The sequence below is a fragment of the Schistocerca piceifrons genome, chromosome 8 (genome assembly GCF_021461385.2).
Source record: "Schistocerca piceifrons isolate TAMUIC-IGC-003096 chromosome 8, iqSchPice1.1, whole genome shotgun sequence".
NCBI lineage: Eukaryota > Metazoa > Arthropoda > Insecta > Orthoptera > Acrididae > Schistocerca > Schistocerca piceifrons.
Window position 1 is genome coordinate 217,752,321 of NC_060145.1, and position 19,056 is coordinate 217,771,376.

Genomic DNA, 19,056 nt, shown 5'->3' on the forward strand with positions numbered 1-19,056 from the left:
TGCTTCTTCATGCTCTCAATACAGACATCATGCCTGCTTTGCAGCTATTCCAACATTGTCACTTTGATATCATACCATGTGGTTGTTTTGTCCACCTGTCTCTTATGGTATCTAGCCTTGTCTATCACAATGACTGACTTCAGAGGAAGATTTGGGAGAAGCATACTTGTAAACAATCTTTTAAGGTTTCCAGAATTCATTTGACCATGGTAATCATCTTTTGTGGATTTAGTCCACAACTTTAGGTAGGCCTCACTGATGAATCCCTTCCTCAGTCCAACACTTCCAATAACAAGCCTATTAGTGCAGCTTTCCCATGCCACAATGCTGACATCATCACCCTTCTCCCAACACTGCCCGCTGCCATATTACTGTCTATCCAAGTTTCATACAGATAGAATATATATGTGACTGCTTTCATGATGTGTTTCATTTCTACAATGATAGTCAATAATGTCTCCATGGTCCAGCAGTCAAGTCCCCATATTCTGCGCTCTCTTCCATTTGAATCCCATGGACAACAAAATATTCCACACAGATGTAATGCCCCAAGTCCAACAGATCTTTTCCTTGAGTATTGATAAAAGTTCCCACACCCTGGGCAATCTTCCATTTTGTCTGAAGACACCCTTGTCAAAGTTATCCAACTAGATTTTCCCAGTAGATGTCAGCCTAAATGAAAGAGAATAAAAAAAAAGTCAGAAAGTGGAGTTCAGTATTATGCAGAATGTGTAGTCACAAGAAACAAGGAGAGGTCCCAAGAGGAAGGATCTACTTTTTGAAACCAGCTATACAGTAGTGTAGGTTGTGGTCCCATATATCGCATGATGCAGGCACAATTAATGGAATAAAAATAATTGATGGCAGTCATTTCTATTACAAAAGGCTCTGTAGTCAGGGTGATCATACATATTGTAAAACAAAAAATTGCTTCAGCTGTATGAAAAACCTTTTCTCTTGGACTCACAATAAAAGTCCAATAAAAAAGGATTTTCATACAGCTGAGGTGATTTTGTATGTTCCATGATACATTTCTATTACAATATAAAAAAATGTCTGACATGTGATAGGACTCATGTCCACTACCTTCAACACACCAACCAAGTAATTTTGCCACTAAGAAACATGATCAGACAAAAGTCGACTGACTCTTACCAACTTCTGCTGATTCAGAACTAGGGAGCCTTTCCTATTATCTTTGTGAACAACCTGTAAGTATCATAATGAGATCTGTAATCTTAAATTAAGCTTCAAATTTGGCAATATGACTTCTTTCAAAATGAGTAAGATCATAAGAATATTCCTCAAAATGAGGACATGAGTTGTGTCTGGGTAGCTTAGTCAGTAAGAGCATTATCCATAAAAGACAAGCTTATGGGTTTGAGTCCTCATCCAGCACACAGTGCTATTCTACCGGGAAGCTTCAACATCACTGAAAACTTCTGAACACTGAAAACTTCTTTCAGCCTGAAATTGCTATGAAGTATATGGGATTTGTGCGTTTTATCTAGTATATGTAAATTACATGATTCTATGATGATGTTACAAACTTTCAGGAATGATGGAGAAGGGTAAATGTGTCAGTTTGAGGTAAGGAACTCCAGCCTGAAAATGACTGAGCTGAAAGCTATAAGCAAAAATTATTCTGATATCTCTGACAGTGAAATACATATGCCAGTACTCTTGTTTCTGGGGTTATAGGATAGGTAATCACAATCAGCACTGAGATGTAGAGGCTGGGATCATAATTAATCCAATGCAGACAGCACACTGTGACAAGAACAATACTGGTGTACAGTGTCTGTACTGTAGTACAGGGCAACTCTGTTTACAAGATGAAGTACGAACGTAATTCAGTACTAACCAAATGGAGAGGTACATTGTGATGGAACCTACTGAAATGATTTTTGTATATGGGCAAGCAAACTGAAGCAGCTGAGAAACAGAAAGGTTGTACAGGGCCAAATATCCATGTAGAAGGCATGTAGCTCACACCATGTTTCCAAGATTGTTCCAGAGATTAAGTAAAACAGGGCAATGGGCACCACATTACAATGAATGAAGAGGATGACTATGTGGACTCCTGGCTTAGAAGCTGCAGTGCTTGCTCAAGTGGGTGAGGCACCTGCAAACAGAACTTGAAATGAATGTTTTGCAGAGTACTGTGTGGCAAGTATTGCAGGAAATACAGCTACACCACTACAATCCACAGAAAGTACATACTTTAATTCCTGCTGACTTTAGACCACATGTCAAGTTCAGCCAATGGTTCATGCAGTGTCTTACTGTTGATCAGCACATACCTGCAGATGTACTTTCCATTGATGAAGTCTGTCTCATCAGATACAGAATGCTATGTAGTTGTAATAGTCATTTTTGGACTGATGAGACTCCCCATGCTACAGTTGTGGTGACCCATTAATACAGGCAGTTAGTGTGTGGGCAGACATAGTCACTGATCATGTACGATGCCTGTTTCTTCTTTCTCCCTGCTTAGATATACCAGTTTACACAGTGTTTATCAGAGATGCATTACCCATGTTTCTGGAACATATCCCACTTGTTATTCATCAATAGTTATGTTTCCAACTTGATAGACCCATGCCTCACTCTGGATTTAGGGCTCATGAACACCTGTATCAAACATTCCCTGAAAAGTAGACAGGCAGAGAAGACCCTGTTTAATGGCCAGCACATTCACTTGATCTCATCCCACCTGATTTCTTCTTGTGGGAGCATCAGAAAAGTCTTATGTATGAGAGAGCTGTTGAGACTGAAGAGGATCCGCTGGCAAGAATTCTCACTGCCTTCAACACTATTCAAAACACACCACGGATATTAGGAAAGGTACGACAGAACTTTGTGTGACAATTCTATGCCTGCATTCATGCTGCAGGATGCCATTTTGAATAACTGTAGTAAATGTGGCAGGTTGTGAAACTTGTGCAGATAAATGGAATTCTTTATCACTATACCAAAGGCTTAGGATTGTTGTTCTCTCTGACACCAAGTTATATGTTTCATAACTAGTCCATCAATAATGGAAATTATCTAAAGCCACTGTGGATTACTCAGCAAGAAATCTGTACATCATGATCAGATCATAAATTGGAGCCCTTAGTTTGGGCACTGCTTGAGACTGAGGTGAAACTTGAGTGGATTTTCACATATGCTTTTGACCCAGTCATTTGCAGACTAGGTTTTCTTACCTCAGAGTGGTATATTTACTCTTTCCACCATCTCTGAAAGTTTACAGTTATGAAAAGAATAGATTGCTACTCTGTATAGAGATGATACATTGAGTTGCAGACAGGCACAACAAAAACAGATACAAAAATTATTTTAATACCCCTCTTAAGTTGTTAATGTCTGTAGAATGGCTTCATTGTCCAAGAGGGCCAGGTTTTTTAACTTCATGAATGAGAACATCAGTTGTTATAGGCCTTTACTCAAGATTTATTGTACTCCATGTTTTCGTCATACTTGTCTCATATATCAATCCAGATTTAGTTACCATTATGAAATCAAACACTACAACATAACTGATGAACACAATAAATTGAAACCCTATAATTTTAAACAAACAATACTAATGTATTACTTAATAATACAGAAAAAACGTTTTTTCCAACAGCAACATTAACTTGAGGCATTGTAGTTTGACAAAAGAACTACATACAAAGGAGTGTGTAAATAGAACCAAGAAGAAAGACTGTGTCTGGTGCACATTTTTTTACAACTATATATAATTTACTATTACACGCCATAATGTTGAAGAAATTCCTTTGTATTTTCAATTATTTTCATTACATATAGTTTTTAATAGGAGTTTTAACTTAAACAGAAATATGTTTTCTTGTGCAGAAAAATCAAGGAATCAAACAAGCAACAATAATTATTTTTATAATTAAGCTTTTACACTATAGGAAGTCTATATATCTTCGTTTAAATACTGATGTTACATAATTTTTTATTTAATAAAAATAGATTTTGTGAAGTTATGTACATTTCCATAATCAAAGAGTAACTATTTAACTATTGAATAATAAACTTAGATTCCAAACAACTTAATTTCATAATTTTGTATGACATTTACTACATCTTCCATAAATTAAACAATGGAAGATTACAGTGTTTTGGAATATATTTATATCCAAAATTACATCCTTACTTGTTCTCCTTTATTTTAAAGTGAAGTTATATGGTGAAGAACTTTGAGAAATGTTATGTTCACCTGTTATGTACTCCCATGACTAACAGGAATGTTCACATCCATTATTGACTGGAAAGGAAATTATTGTTGTTATATTAGCTCAAATGCATCATACGCTTCAAAAAATAATATGCATTGTAAATTATGAAACTTAAATGATATCACATGATACAAAACAAAAGGTGATATAGATCGCTTCATTTTGATATCCTGGCCTAAGTGTCGATATTTTACAACCTATAGTGATGATTCCCTATTCTGAAGCTGCTATGTCGTTGTGCACACACTCTGGGTTTCTTACTGTGACACACTGTGTTTTGCTTGTGAAACAATGAAATCCAAGCACAGTAAGTCATAGCACCATATTTGAACTTTTCTAGGAGAACATCATAAATTGCATGATCAACTACTTTTGATAAGTCACAGAAAATGCCAGATGGCAATATTTTGTGATTTCATTTTGTATAACTTGATTTTTGAACTGACAATGGCATGTTCTAATTATTTTATTTTAGGATAGGAGTGTTAATGTTCTTGTGTATTTAGTTTTTTCCAGTGCCCGCAAAAAGGAGGTATGCATTGAAACTTGGTAGATATTAATATGTCTCTTACTCCCTCAAAGACTAGCATATTTCAGTCATCCAGGTATAAAACATGTGACAGTGCCATATTGTACAGGTGACTGAATACATCGCATACAGGTGAATAATAGAATTTTAGTAGTTTACTTGAGGAACTATCAATCTTATGGGAATTGATTTTGAGGGAGAGATGATTCGAGGCAATTAATTAAATTCTTCATGTTTTTGGCAGAGCTTGGAGTAGAAGTGATTTGATCATCTTGGTCACACACACACACACACACACACACACACACACACACACACACACAAATATCATTTGGGTCCTAATTATTTAAATATGTTCTGTCAGAGAGATGAACAGACTTAACATTGCATTTTTTTCCCTTAAGGGTCATTAACAAGGTAGTAACCACAATAACATCTGGATGTTCTATATTATGATTTCAGGAACAGATTCACGTTTCGGTTTTGGATTTCGATTTGGTGAACATGCAGATTTCCAGGTACTTATACAGCTTGGACCTCAAACAGAGACACAGCCTATTGGCCCACAACCTGAGAACAATGGAAACTCTAAGAGGCATGTTATCCAGCAAACATTCTACATTCCAAATGGTGAAGAAATAATCACAGACACACAAGGTGGGAAATGGCTCTCATCTTGGAGATCAGCATTCACCCCAAAAAGGAAGGTAAGTATTTCACCTTTCCTTCATTCTCTGTATTTATTTTTGCTTTTATGCCCAGTTAGTTTCTTCATTCATCCATTCATTCCAATTTCTACTTTCATTTCTCCACTTTCTTCATCTCATTATTTTGCAGTGGGGTGTTTCTCATATCTTAAAAATTTGAATTCTTATATCTACATATGCCTCTCCCCATTCCTGTCCATCTCCATGGGATAAAAACAGTATTATGAAAAGGATAGCTTGGTACTCACTGCACAGAGGATGTGTTGAGTATGAGACAGGCATAATGAAAAGATTGCTAAACTAAAAGGTGCCCAACAAATTAGTCCATCTTTGGAAATAGGAAACACACACACATATTCACACAAGAACAACTCACGTAGATTTTGCCACTGTTTCCAACCACTGCATCCTGACTGCAGAGTGCGACTGCATCTGACATGAGCACCAATATGGCTGAGTGGTGGGGGCAAGGAGGAGGCATTGTAAGGGGACGGGAAGGGATAGTAGGGTGAGTGGAAGGAGATGGTGTGCTGCCTTTGAGAGCATTCCAGGAGCATGGTGGAGACATGATAAGGCTGCCAGATGCACAGTCCAGAGGCTTCACACTGGGGGGAGGTTGGTTGGGGGGGGGGGGGGGGGGGGACAGGCAAAAAAGAGAGAGATGCATTGGCGGAATGGAAGTTCTGTGTAGTGCTGGAGTGAAGGTGGAGGCCAGACATGTTATGGGAACTATGGGTATGTTGTAGGGTAAATTCCCACCTGCACAATTCAGAAAAGCTGGTGTTGGTGGGAAGGATCCAGATAGTGCAGGCTGAGAGGCAGACATTGAAGCAAAGAACATCATATTGGACATCATGTTCAGCAACTAGGTGGTCCAGATAACTATTGGCAACAGCTTGGCAGTGAACAGTAATACGGACAGACAACTTGTTAGTTGTCATGCCCATATAGAAAGCAGCATAGTGTTCCAGCTTAGTTTGTAGATCACATGGCTGCATTCAGAGGTAGCCTATAATTGGGTAGGAGGTGCCTGTGACAGGACTGAACTAGGTGATAGTAGGACGATGTATGGGATGGGCCTTGCATCTAGACCTACTGCAGTGATATAAGCTATGAGGCAATGGGTTTGGAAAGAGGTGGAGTAGGGATAGACAAGGATATTGCATACATTTAGTGGGTGCCAGAATACCACTGTGGGAGTGGTGGGGAGGGATATTCCTCATTTCATGGCACAATGAGAGACTGTAGAAATCCTGGCAGAGAATTTGATTCAGTTGCTCCTGTCCTGGGTGGAATTGATGCATGCTCCTTTGTGACTGGACAGTGGGTATGTGGGAGGTGGTAGGAGACTAGAGAGGCAAGGCAAGGCAGGTCTGTTTCTGAACGAGGTTTGGAGGACAATTTTGGTCTGTGAAGGTCTTAGTGAGCCTTGGCATATTTGGAGAGAGACTGCTTGCCACAATAGATGTGGTGACTTCAGGTGACTAGAATGTCTTCTATGGAATGGGTGGCAGCTTTTGAAGTGGAGGTAGGAGGTATTGTTGGTGGTTGGTAGATTTGATATGGATGAAGGTACTGATGTAACCAAACTTGAGAGTGAGGTGAATATTGAGGAAGGTGGCTCATTGGGTTAAGGAGGAATAGGTGAAGGGAATGGCAGAGAAGTTTTGAGGTTCTGAAGGATCACAATAATGTCCTCAATGTATCTGAACCATGTGAGGCACTTGGGGTTCTGGATGGGTAGGGTGGATCCTGAAGAGGCCCATGAATAGGTTGGTGTAGAATGGTGCTGTGCATTTGCTCATTGCTGTACTATGGATTTGTTTCTTCAAACAAGAACTAATTTGGGAGACAATAAAGTTGGTCATGGTAACCAGGAAGGAAGTTGTATGTATGGAGTCAGCTGTGTATTGGGGAACTTAATGTTCAATAGCAGAAATGCCCTGGGCATTGATGATGTTAATGTAGAGGAAAGTGGCATTGACAGTGACAAGCAGAGTGCCAGGTGGTAAAAGAACAGGACTGTGTTGAGTTGGTAGAGTTAATGGTTGGTGTCTCTAATATGGATGAAAAGGTAATAGAAAATAGCTGAAGGTGTTGGTCCACGAGATCAGAGATCCTTTCAATGGGGACACAGTAATTAGCCACTATGGGGCATCCTGGCTGCCTGGGTTTATGGAATTTAAGAATCATATTGAAGGTAGGAGTCTCAGGAGTGGTTGGAATGTGGGGAGGGGAGAGAGAGGCCCAGTAGAGAGGTCCTGGGATATGCCTAAGGATTGTAGAGGGACTAGAGATCCTGCTGAATATCTGGAATGGGGCCATTGTGGCAGGGTTTGCAAGTGGATTTATCCAACAGCTAATGGAGTCTCTCCACCAGGTAATCCTTGCTATTCATGACCACAGTCTTGAAGCCTTTGTCAGCAGTTAGGATTATAAGGTCGGGATCAGATTTTACGTGGTGGGTTGTGGTTCTTTTTGCAGATGTAAGGGATTTGAGGGAATTATGTTGCAGCAATGTTAATACCTCCTGAGATCCTTAGGCCTATCAAAGAACCTCTCTCCTCAATCTATCTCTCCCCTCACCCACACCATTCTCCACATCCCTATCTTCTATATGCTACCTGGAGTCCATAAATTCAAACACCCAGGATTCCTCTCTGTGGCCAATTACTGTGCCTCCACTGAGGAAAACCCTGGTTTTATGGATCAGCAACTCTAGTCTATTACTTTAACCCATTCTCCTACGTAAATGACACCAACTATTCCCTCCACTAACTCTCCACAGTTCCTGTTCATTTACCAACTGACACCCTGCTCATCACTGTCAGTGTCACCTCCGTCTGCACTAGTGCCCTCAATGCCTATGGTCTTGCATCTACTAAACACTACCTTTCACAATGAACAACTGACTCCAAACATACAACCACCTTCCTGGTCACCAAGTCCAATTATAACCTCATTCACATTTACTTCTCCTTTGAATGCATCATTTGCAAACAAATCCATGGTACATCATTGGGCACCCACATCTCACATTCCTAATCCAATGTAATCATGAATCATCTAGAGGAATCCTTCCTAACCACCCAAAATCCCAAACCCCTCACCTGGTTCATTTTCACTGATGACATCTTCGCATCTTTGTGATCTGCACTGAGGGGAGGACATCCTAGCCACCTCCCTCAAAACCTCAAAACCTTGTAACTCATTCACTTTACTTGGTTCTCCTCAACGCAACAAGGCACCTTCCTTGACATTGACAGACAGCTCAAGTGTGGCTACAACAATACTTCCATCCACTTCAAACCTACCGATCAACAACAATAGCTCTCCTTCAACAGCTACCATCCATTCTATACCAAGAAGTCCCCTCAGTATGGCCTAGGCACTGATGATCATCACATATGTAGTGATGAGCTGTCCCTCTTCAAATATGTAAAGAGTCTCACAGAAGCTTCAAAGGCCAAAATTATCCTCCAAACTTTGTTCAGAAACAGATCCCTTGCCTTGTCTCTCTAGTCATTTGCCTACCTCCCACATACCTACTGTCTGGCCACAGAGAAGCTCTCCTATCATGTCTTAGTACTACTCAAGACTGGAGCACTTCCAGGGTTTTGACTACTTCTCATCATGCTCTGAAGTGAAGAAGATCCTATCCACTATCCTCCCCAGCCCTCCCACACTCATATTCCATTACCCACAGACCCTATGCTATATCCTAGTCCATCCATACTCCACCCCTGCCCAAGCTCCTCAGTTCATGGCACATATCCCTGCAATATGCCTAGGTGCAAGGCCAGTCCCATACATCTACACATCCTTACACTGCAACCTAGTTTAATCCTGTCACAGGTATCCTCATTCCCATTACAGGCAGAGCTACCTGTGAAAGCAGTCATGTTATTTACAAAAGAAACTGCATCCACTGTGTTTCTTCCTACGTGGGTATAACAACTAACAAGTTTCTGTCGACATGAATGGTCACTGTCAAACTGTGGCCATGAGACAGCTGGATCACCCAGTACCTGAACATCATCCCCACCACTATCTGCTTCACTTCAGTGACTACCTCACAGCCTGCACCATCTGGATCCTTCATACTAACACCAGCTTTCCTGAGTTGTGCAGATGGGAACATTCCCTAAAACATACCCATAGTTCCCATAGCTGTCCTGGCCTCCACCTTCACTAGTCCCTATCTTCCACCCACCTAACCCTCCATGTATTTCACCACTGAAACCTTCTTTACCTTCCCACCTAACCCCTTCCCTGCTCCCATTCCAACACTACACATGCCATGTATTTCACCAAGGAAACCTTCTCTACCTTAAGACATTCTTCTTCTTTTTGAAGGAAGTTTTTGCTTGAGCAATTCTACTTCTGACTACTGCTTTGCTCCAGAAGTTCCTACTGATCTTACTTCCTAAATTAGTAAATGATTCACTTTGGTCATTTAATTCATTGTCTATGTAAACTGGGACTTTGAGTTTTGTTTCTTTATCACATACCATCACCTTTATTTTCATATTATATCTTATTTTCATATTATATTTTCCCCCATAACCTTATCCATTTTAAGTAACATGGCTTCAAGGTCTTCTGCAGTTTCCTCTATAACAGCAACACCATCATCATATTGTAAAATACCTATTCTTTTGCCATGTATTAATAAACTTGCCTCTGAGTCTTATTTAACTTTTTTAATTGTGTCTTCTACACAGTGGTTGGAGATAGTGAGATACTATGCACAATGTTGTTGGACACCTTCCTCTTTGTTTGTCCTTCGATAAATAACAACTGTCTCATTTTTGTATGGTTACATATTAGTCTTTGATCATTGTTGTCCACTGAGCTTTTCCAAGATATCAAACATTTAGACCTGTGGCGCTGATGAAATCGACACCAACATCGATATGCATTCATCTTTGGACTCTGAGCTTTATCTTTGGCTGTTCCACCATGTTCAGTTCAGTTCTTTGTGATCCTTGTATGTGTTAAGGCTAATAAATGAACTACTGCTAAAGGGGTGTGATTATTGGTGCAACCAATCAGAACACACTCCACAAAGGTGACCCCAAGTTGTAACGTCTTCCGTTTTTGCCATTTTACTGTGTCCGCAACCTCTGTGTCAGTTATTTTCGCGTGTATTACATCGACATAGCATTCAAACAATGACTTCGGCCCAGTGCCTAATGCCAGGTTTTGTGATCAACATGAATCATGTTGCGGGTGATGTACACCCGCCAGGACTGCAACACAATGCCTCTCACTCGATGATTCTGCCGATTTTGCCGGACATTTTCGAGCTTGGAACAATAAGTGAGGTTAGGAGTGCGCATGACTCCGCTATCAAACGTCTTTGTTCCCGCCACCTGTGCCCTCCCTCATCGACTGTGCAGTTACCTCTTACGGATCTGTGCAGTGTGGGACCAATGCCAATTTCTGCAACTGCTTCGTCGGACAACCTACTACCACCAGGACAAAGATTTGCCATGCTGAAATCCGTGCAGTGCCATTCGAATACCTGCCACATGGCTGGAAGTGCTTCGTTCACAGGTCAACCTCCTCAGCATCCGACCACGCCCACGCCTCCTTAGCTTCAGCATCAGCACATGCCTTCCTACTTCGATACCTCGGCCTGCAACAGGAACAATAACTTGTTATCTGTGCCTGACCTCCACCTCTGTCCCACTGCTATGCCTCAGTATTTTGTGCCACAACATTCACCTTATCCGCACACCGTTTTGAGTGGAATGACTATGAACAGTCAACATTCACACATTCCATCCCACGTTCGACATCACTTACCACAATGTGCTTCTGGACAGACTGCACCTCTGCAGCCTCCCTGCAACACAGGTGGACCCGGCTCTGATCATACATTGAGCTTTCCGCGGACTAACACGCTTTCTCAAACTTTGAACTTTTTCTAACCTGTTGCCCCTGCGCCGGCTCCAGTCGAGCTTCTGCTACTGTTCTCAGCACATCTCGGTGCCTCGTTCACATCGGTCTTTCACGACGTCTCAATCCAAACACACCCACAACAGGTTGAGCTTCCGCAACCGAAATCGACACATTACGGTGTCTCACCCGCATCGGCCTTCCACATTGTGATGGATCGCGCTCAACCACAACATGTCACCTTCACACTGCCACCCAAACAGCCATCATTCCCACATCCCCTGGAGGCACACTCTCCTGAAACAATACAGCAGCAACAGCTCGATTCAGGCAGTGCTCCGATGAACTCAACTCAACCTGTTCTTCCGAACATTCTACAAAGCTTACTGACGCTGCCACCGTTTAATCGCGACAGAGTTACAATCAGGTTCAAAATTGTGGATGAAGTATTCGACCATTACAAACTCGACGAGTCAACCAGGATTCTGTGCCTCATCACCCACCTGCACGACCAGGAGGGCTTAATTGCTGACCTGGTTGACGCCCCGGACTCACCTACCCAGTACACACTAGCCAAAAAGACAGTTCTACTTCGGCTTGCATGCTCAACTGAGGTAGCAATATGGCAAGTGTCCATGTCAAGCAACTAGGCAATGACAAACCTTCCCAGCTCTGGAGATGGCTATGTGCCCTGGTCAGCGCTGATGTACTCTCTGACACAGCTCTCCTTGCCATCTGGACAGATAAACTATCTCCTCACATCTGCTTTGCTCTGGCTCAAGGGTCTCCCGATCCTGTTGAGCAAAGAATGACAATTGCTGACAAGCTACATGATGAATCACTGCTCTATTTCGCCAGCCACTGCCTACCTGACAAGTCTCAGGCTAAGGCTCATAGTCCTGCGGACGGACACGGCCGGGGCCATACTGTGCTGACCGTTCCGCTTGCTCCGGGAAGCAGTAAACAAGCAACTGGGATGTCACCGGCTCTGGCCACAGTCACGACCCCTCCTGCAACTGAACCTGCTGCGTCCACCAAACCTCGGCCATCGCCACTGGCAACGAACGTTCCGCAGGAAATGCAACCGCACTACCTGTACTGTTACTTCCACACACGGTTTGGTGAGGCAGCACGGAACTGCAGACCACCCTGCTACTTCCCAAACGCCAATCACAGGTAGGTCCAGGTGCAGCCTCCTGTGCACAACATGACAGGCACCCCCAAGTGCTCCATTCTGTTCAGGAATGACTGGGTAATTGCGGATGACTTTACATTAAAGACATTTCGTCGGGTTACCTTTTCCTAGTGGACACAGGCGCCGATCTTTCGCTACTGATGTCCTTAGCGTCATCAAACATCCGCCCTCATCATACTTCACTGCAAGCCATGAATTCAACTAAACTATGATGCTTGGGTTCAACTTCCCCACGTTGTCTCACTCTCCACAAACTGCAAACTCGAGTGGACTTTTGTAGTGTGCGAAACTGACAAACCTATACTAGGCATTGACTTCTTGCGACACCACAAACTTTCACCGGACCTAGTGCGAAACACCGTGTTTCATCATCCGTCCAAGACTCACTTCCCCTGTGCTCCATCAAGAAAACCCCCCCGTGACACATCGGTTGGAGCCCATCTCATCCGTACATGCTCGTCTCTGTTGATGACGTTACAAGAAACCACACACAAGTGCCTTGTCGAGCTCGAACGCGTTGCTCGCCTATGCAAGGAAAACTTCGAGCTCTCCCTCTGGCTCCACGAAGCACAGCTCCAGCTCTCCGATACAGCAAAGGAATTACAGACACTACAGCAAGGACAAAGCAAGATCAGTAAGTGCGCCGAATCTGCTTGCAGTCCCAGCAATTGAGTCTCTGTGTGTTTACCTCCTGCTACCCCTTGCAACTGTGCTATCAAGATTGCCATAACATGTACTGACAGTTCAACAGGGCCACACCCTCCTAACATGGCAGCATTTGACACTCGGCCAGTCACAAGTGCACATGCGCGACGAGCGTTACGTGTTCCCGAACTGATGGCTCCTTCCCCACCCCTCGCGGACAGCACTTCAAACTATGCAACTTTGGCTCCTTCGCACCACCATGCGACAACCACTCGCTCCAAGCATTTCGCTCGCGACCATGCTGCCACAGTCCGCACCCTCAGACAGTGGACTCACTAACAGCTCACGAGCTCTACCGAGCTCACCCGACCACAGTGCCACTGCTTCGAGCCAGCGGCCATCTTGTCGCATTGACTCCTGGGACACTTTGCTGCCTTGGCTCCTGTTGGATCCACCGAGTGGCTCTGAACACCACGACCATGCCTCGCCTGCTCCGCCCACTACACATTGTACACAAACCACCTCCCCGGCACGCATCGCAAGCTTCGCCTCATGGCAGGTCCCTCAATCTCCAGTAAACCACATCGACTTTGTGCCGAGCACCTCTCCGACCTTAAAAATTAGATTTCTGAACTACTAAGCTCCGGCCTCATTGAACCCTCTGCCAGTAGCTGGTCTATGCCCATACATATGACACCCAAGAAGGACAGCTCCTGTCGCATGTGCGGAGACTACCGTCGACTAAACGCACAAACAACTATGGACACCTACCCCATACCCAACATTGCCGACTTTACCAGTTCCCTCGCAGGTGCAACCACGTTCTCTGTCATTGATTGAAAATGGGCCTACCACCAGATCCCCATAGCACCTGAAGACATCGAGAAGACAGCAATCACCACCATGATCGGGTTATTTCAGTTTCAATTCGTGCCCTTTGGTCTGAAAAACGCAACTCAGACCTGGCAATGCCTCATCAACGAAGTGCTATTCGACCTAAAATTCTGCTTTGCATATCTTAATGACATTCTTGTGTTCAGCTCCCCCATCGAGGACAACATTCGACATATGCAAACTGTTATGAACACTCTCACAGCAGCAGGCATCGAGACCAACCAGAACAAATTGCAGCTACATCAACCCGCTGTCACTTTTCTCGGTTTTCGGGTCTCTGCCAACGGCATTTCACCGCCCCCTGAAAAAGTACAAACAATACTAAACCTATCCAGACCTTCGTCATTCAAAGAGCTCCGGTGCTTTCTGGGGATGGTTAATTATTATCGCTGACATCTACCTCGGACTGCGGAGATTCAGTCTCCACTGAAGGATGCCTTAGCAGGCACCAATACTTCTGGATCTCGGCCTGTTCCATGGACCCCTGCTATGACTGACTCTTTCACTGCCCTCAGAAATCTTCTTGCCGAGGCCTGCACCATCGCGCATCCTCATCCCAATGTACAGCTTTTCATCACCACAGACACGAGCGATACTGCCATCGGCGCTGTCCTTAGCCAGACAATCGACGGCCAAACTTCGTCTCTGCAGTTCTTCTCGTGCAAGCTCACCAATGCACGACAGAAATATTCTACGTTTGACAGGGAATTCCTCATGGTCTATGAAGCTATCAAGCATTTGAAGACTGATGTTGAGGGACGCCCTTTCTATGTTTTAACGGAGCACAAACCCCTGGCTGCAGCCATTACAAACCCGCCAGCTGACCCACCTCCTCACCGCTTCAGGTACATGGACTTCATATCTCAGTTCAGACCCAAAAGGGTGCTCACAATATAGTTGCTGATTTCCTTTCATGAGTCAACGCCGTCCATTCGCTGTTAGACCTCTCTGAACTGCCTAACCTCCAACCCGCCAATGAGGGAACAAAACCTGATTTCAGACTCTACTTCTTCACTACACTTCATCCACACCACCTTCCCTGGCATATCTTGTGAGATCTGGTGTGACGACAGTATGGGCACGTTATGCCCCCTCATCCCAACCATGCTCCATCGAGCTGTCTTCAACGCATTGGATAATTTAGCCCACCCCGGTGTTCGTGCGCCCGCCCACCTCATAGCGGAGCACTTTGTGTGGAGAAATGTCAACAAGGACTGCTAGCAATGGGCACGCTCCTGCATCGTGTGCCAATGCTGCGAAGTACACAAGCACACTTCACCCCCCGTCGGCGTCTTTTCGAACCCTCCTGGGCGTTTCCAGCATATTCATATTGACATTATCGGCCCTCTCTCCCCCTCTAACAGCTTTTGTTATGTTCTCTTGTCTATCGACCGAACAATTCGCTGGGTCGAGGCTGTCCCCCTCCCCGATATTACAGCAGAAACTGTTGCTCGAGCTTTCATCGAGTCATGGGTATCGTGTTTCGGATGTCCAGCTATCATCACGACTGACCAGGCAGATGAATTTGAGTCAGCCCTGTTCAATGGGATTTGCAACATTTGCGGCATCCGGCGCATCCGTACAACAGCATATCACCCACAAAGTAATGGGCTAGTCGAACACTGGCACCGCACTTTCAAGGTAGCTCTTCGATGCCACATCTCTCTATGGACAGAGGCCCTTCCCCTTGTGCTACTCGACATTCGTGCGATCTATAAGGAAGACCTCAAAGGCACAATAGCCGAGTTCATATATGGCCAGAACATTGTTCTCCCTGCCGAACTCGTGAGCCCTTTTGCTTCTCCGCCTCAGTCTGACTTACCTTCCTTCGTGGACCACGTCAGACACCACTTCATCAACCTCCATATCCCTCCGCCCGCCAGCCATTCCCGCCCTAAGGTTCACGTCCCGACATCTCTGGACAATTTCGAGTATGTCATGCTCCGAGATGACACTGTCCATGCTCCCCTCCAAACCCCATATACCGGTCCGTACTGAGTTCTCCAGCACTCAGCCAACACCTATGACATCCAGATGAAAGATTCAGCTGTCACAGTCCCTCTCAACAGACTTAAGCTTGCTCTTGTCGAGCCTTCTTCTACCCCCCTTCAGGCCACGACCACGCCTCTCACTGTCATGGCTCATGATGCTCCGACCACTCCCTCCACGTTGGACTTACACACTCGATTGAGTGACTTCCAGGTCCAATCATCGAGCTCTCCTCTGACCTCGCCATCTACTCCGGTCTCACGCACTCATCTTTGCATTCATCTTTGGACTCTAAGCTTTATCTTTGGCTGTTCCGCCATGTTCAGTTCAGTTCTTTGTGATCCTTGTATGTGTTAAGGTTAATAAATGAACTACTGCTAAAGGGGTGTGATTATTGGCACAACCAACCCGAACACACTCCTCAGACCCATTTGATATTATGAAATGCTTTTTCTAAGCCTATGAATGCTATGTAAGTAGTTATATTGCTTACCACTTCTTTCTCTGAAGCTTATCTTAGAGCTAGAATTGCTTCTCTAGTCTTGCTGTTGTTCTGGAATCCAAGATGATTTTTTGGACTGTAGCTTCATCTTTCTGCTCTTTGTTGCTTAGAGAAATTTGGTTATTATTTTATCTGCATGAACACATGGACTCCGTCTTGTAGTTTCCATATTCTATGGCATTTATTTTCATGAAGATAAGTATCGTGATACATTTACTCAAAATATGTGGACAGCTTTACCTGTTCATGCATATTCCACACAAGATTAAACATCTCATTTATCAATTTAGTTCCTACTGATTTATGAACTTCGCATGGAATATCGTCCATGCAAGAAGCTTTGCTGTTTTTTAGTTTCTGTAGAACTAGTTCAAACTCATCTTTCAAGGTAAGTTAAGCTGTGCTGTTTGCATCTACTCATATTCATAAGTAGTGTTTGAAGTAGCTCTTCTCCACTATACAGTTCCTAAGTGCTGTTTCATCTTCTTACAATTTCACTAACACTATCCAGCATACTTCCATTCTTATACATAACTGTCCTGTTTCTATTTCTTCTGTCTCCAAAAATGTTTTACTGATTTATAAGCTTTGTATTTGTTTCCTTTCTTTCACATTATCTTCAGCTGAGATGAAGACATTCTCAAAAGATCCTTCTCTTGCTTGTCTTGCCTCTCTATTGATTCTGTTTCTCAAGCTTTCTTATTTCTCTTCTTCTTCTGATTTTTTTGCATTTTTTAGTTTTCTGCTCCCTTCTATCACATTCAGCAGGTCTGCAGTATGTTCCCTTTCCTATTATTTCTTTTTTAGAAGTTTTTATTATGACATACCAAGTACACTGAAAGAAACTGCAGTCATCTGTATAAGTTGTCTTGTTTGTTGCCTTCTAATATAATTGCCATGAATTTTTGTTTTTGAGCCTAATTAGTTCCCACTGAACACTCTTTGTTTTTAATTATCAATAATTTCAATTCACTTGTCATCATTACCAATGTATAGTCCATTTTTACATCACAACCTGCTAACATTCTACACTACCTTTTGTTGCCCTTCTTGGCAAGCCATCCTGGGCCTACATTTTAGCAATGAAACACCTGCCTAACAAGATGCAAATTTCTACTGCTTATCTTTAAGCTTTCCAAACTCTCCCTTGGGCAGCAAGGTCACTGGAACTCTCCCCAACTGAGAACATTTGGAGCATTATGGGCAGGGCTCTCCAGCCAGCTCAGGATTTTCATGGTCTGACACACCTGTTGCACAGATTTGGGTATGACATCCCTCAGGAGAACATTCAACAACGCTATCAATCAGTGCCAAACAAATAACTGTTTCCATAAGGGCCAGAGGTGGACCTACACATTATTGACTTGCTCAGTTTGTGAAGCTCTTTCTCTTGAATAAATCAGCCAAATTTTCTGAAATTGTAATCATTGGTTTGTCTGCAGATGTACATCATCTCTATTGATTTCCATTCCATCTGGATAATTACTTTATGGTGCATCAGTTTGTCTTCGAGTGCAGTAGTGTTTCAGCCTGGATGAGGAAAATTTGAGTTTACTTTTGTTACACCACAATTTTCAACTGATTGTAGATCATTACAGTATTTCCTCTAATACAAAAGAGAGATGTCATCTACTTAGCTTACTGCATATGAACTGAGAACATTGACCAATATCATTAACATACACCAGGAAGAGAAAAATGACAGAATTGAACCTTGGGGAACGCCCAGTATTATTACTGATGGATTGGAAATCTACAATCTAATTATCTATTTTATCTACTAGATACTCAGTCTTTTATACTTCTTTCACATTCAATATTGACTTCACATCAATGTCTGCAGGCTAAATGGAGCTTATAAACAGTACAACTTAGTTTCAGATGTGTCCTTGATCATTTTTGTGCTCATAAATTTATGAGTCAAATTAATTTACATTACACAGCTTTGACACTGTGATATTTATTTTCAGGTAAATCTGCAGGAGACTAAAACTGAAATACCTACAATGGCTCCGGATCCAACACAGAGCAGAAACCAAGTTGTAACACATCTGCGTAAGCTCTACAACAACACAAACAAAACAGCGGACACTGCTACAAATTCTGAGAATTCCACACAAGTTGAATAATGTTTATTTATTTATCTACATCACCAAAGAAAGTGTAGTGATTTCCTATAGTACTGCCATGTGTGTATGCATGAAACCTTATATACTTCATTAGCAATGAAGCGATAAATTTATTTATGTTAATAAACATGTATCTTAATTTATTGTGTACAATAAACCCAATGTTTTTATTGAAAGACAAATCAATCTTTCATATTAACAATACCATAAATGTGTTTAGTTACTACATTACTTCTGTGAAATAAAAAAATATTTGACATGTTCACAATTGTTTGGGATTCTAGAGACTTGATGGCCATTGTTGTCTGT

The 19,056-nt window shown here is 42.8% G+C and overlaps 1 protein-coding gene across 2 annotated transcripts in view; it reads left to right on the plus strand.

The window, feature by feature from the left end:
* LOC124712032 overlaps positions 1–18,836 on the plus strand; it is a 157,316-nt gene extending 138,480 nt beyond the window's left edge. The window contains exons 3-4 of one of the 2 annotated variants that reach the window (XM_047242324.1): positions 5,245–5,489; positions 18,589–18,836. In XM_047242324.1, the coding sequence (XP_047098280.1) occupies positions 5,245–5,489; positions 18,589–18,747 (404 nt within the window). In that variant the 3' untranslated portion in view covers positions 18,748–18,836. The remainder of the gene's footprint in view (positions 1–5,244; positions 5,490–18,588) is intronic. The other variant, XM_047242325.1, reaches the window with a different exon arrangement.
* Positions 18,837–19,056: the final 220 nt, after the last annotated feature.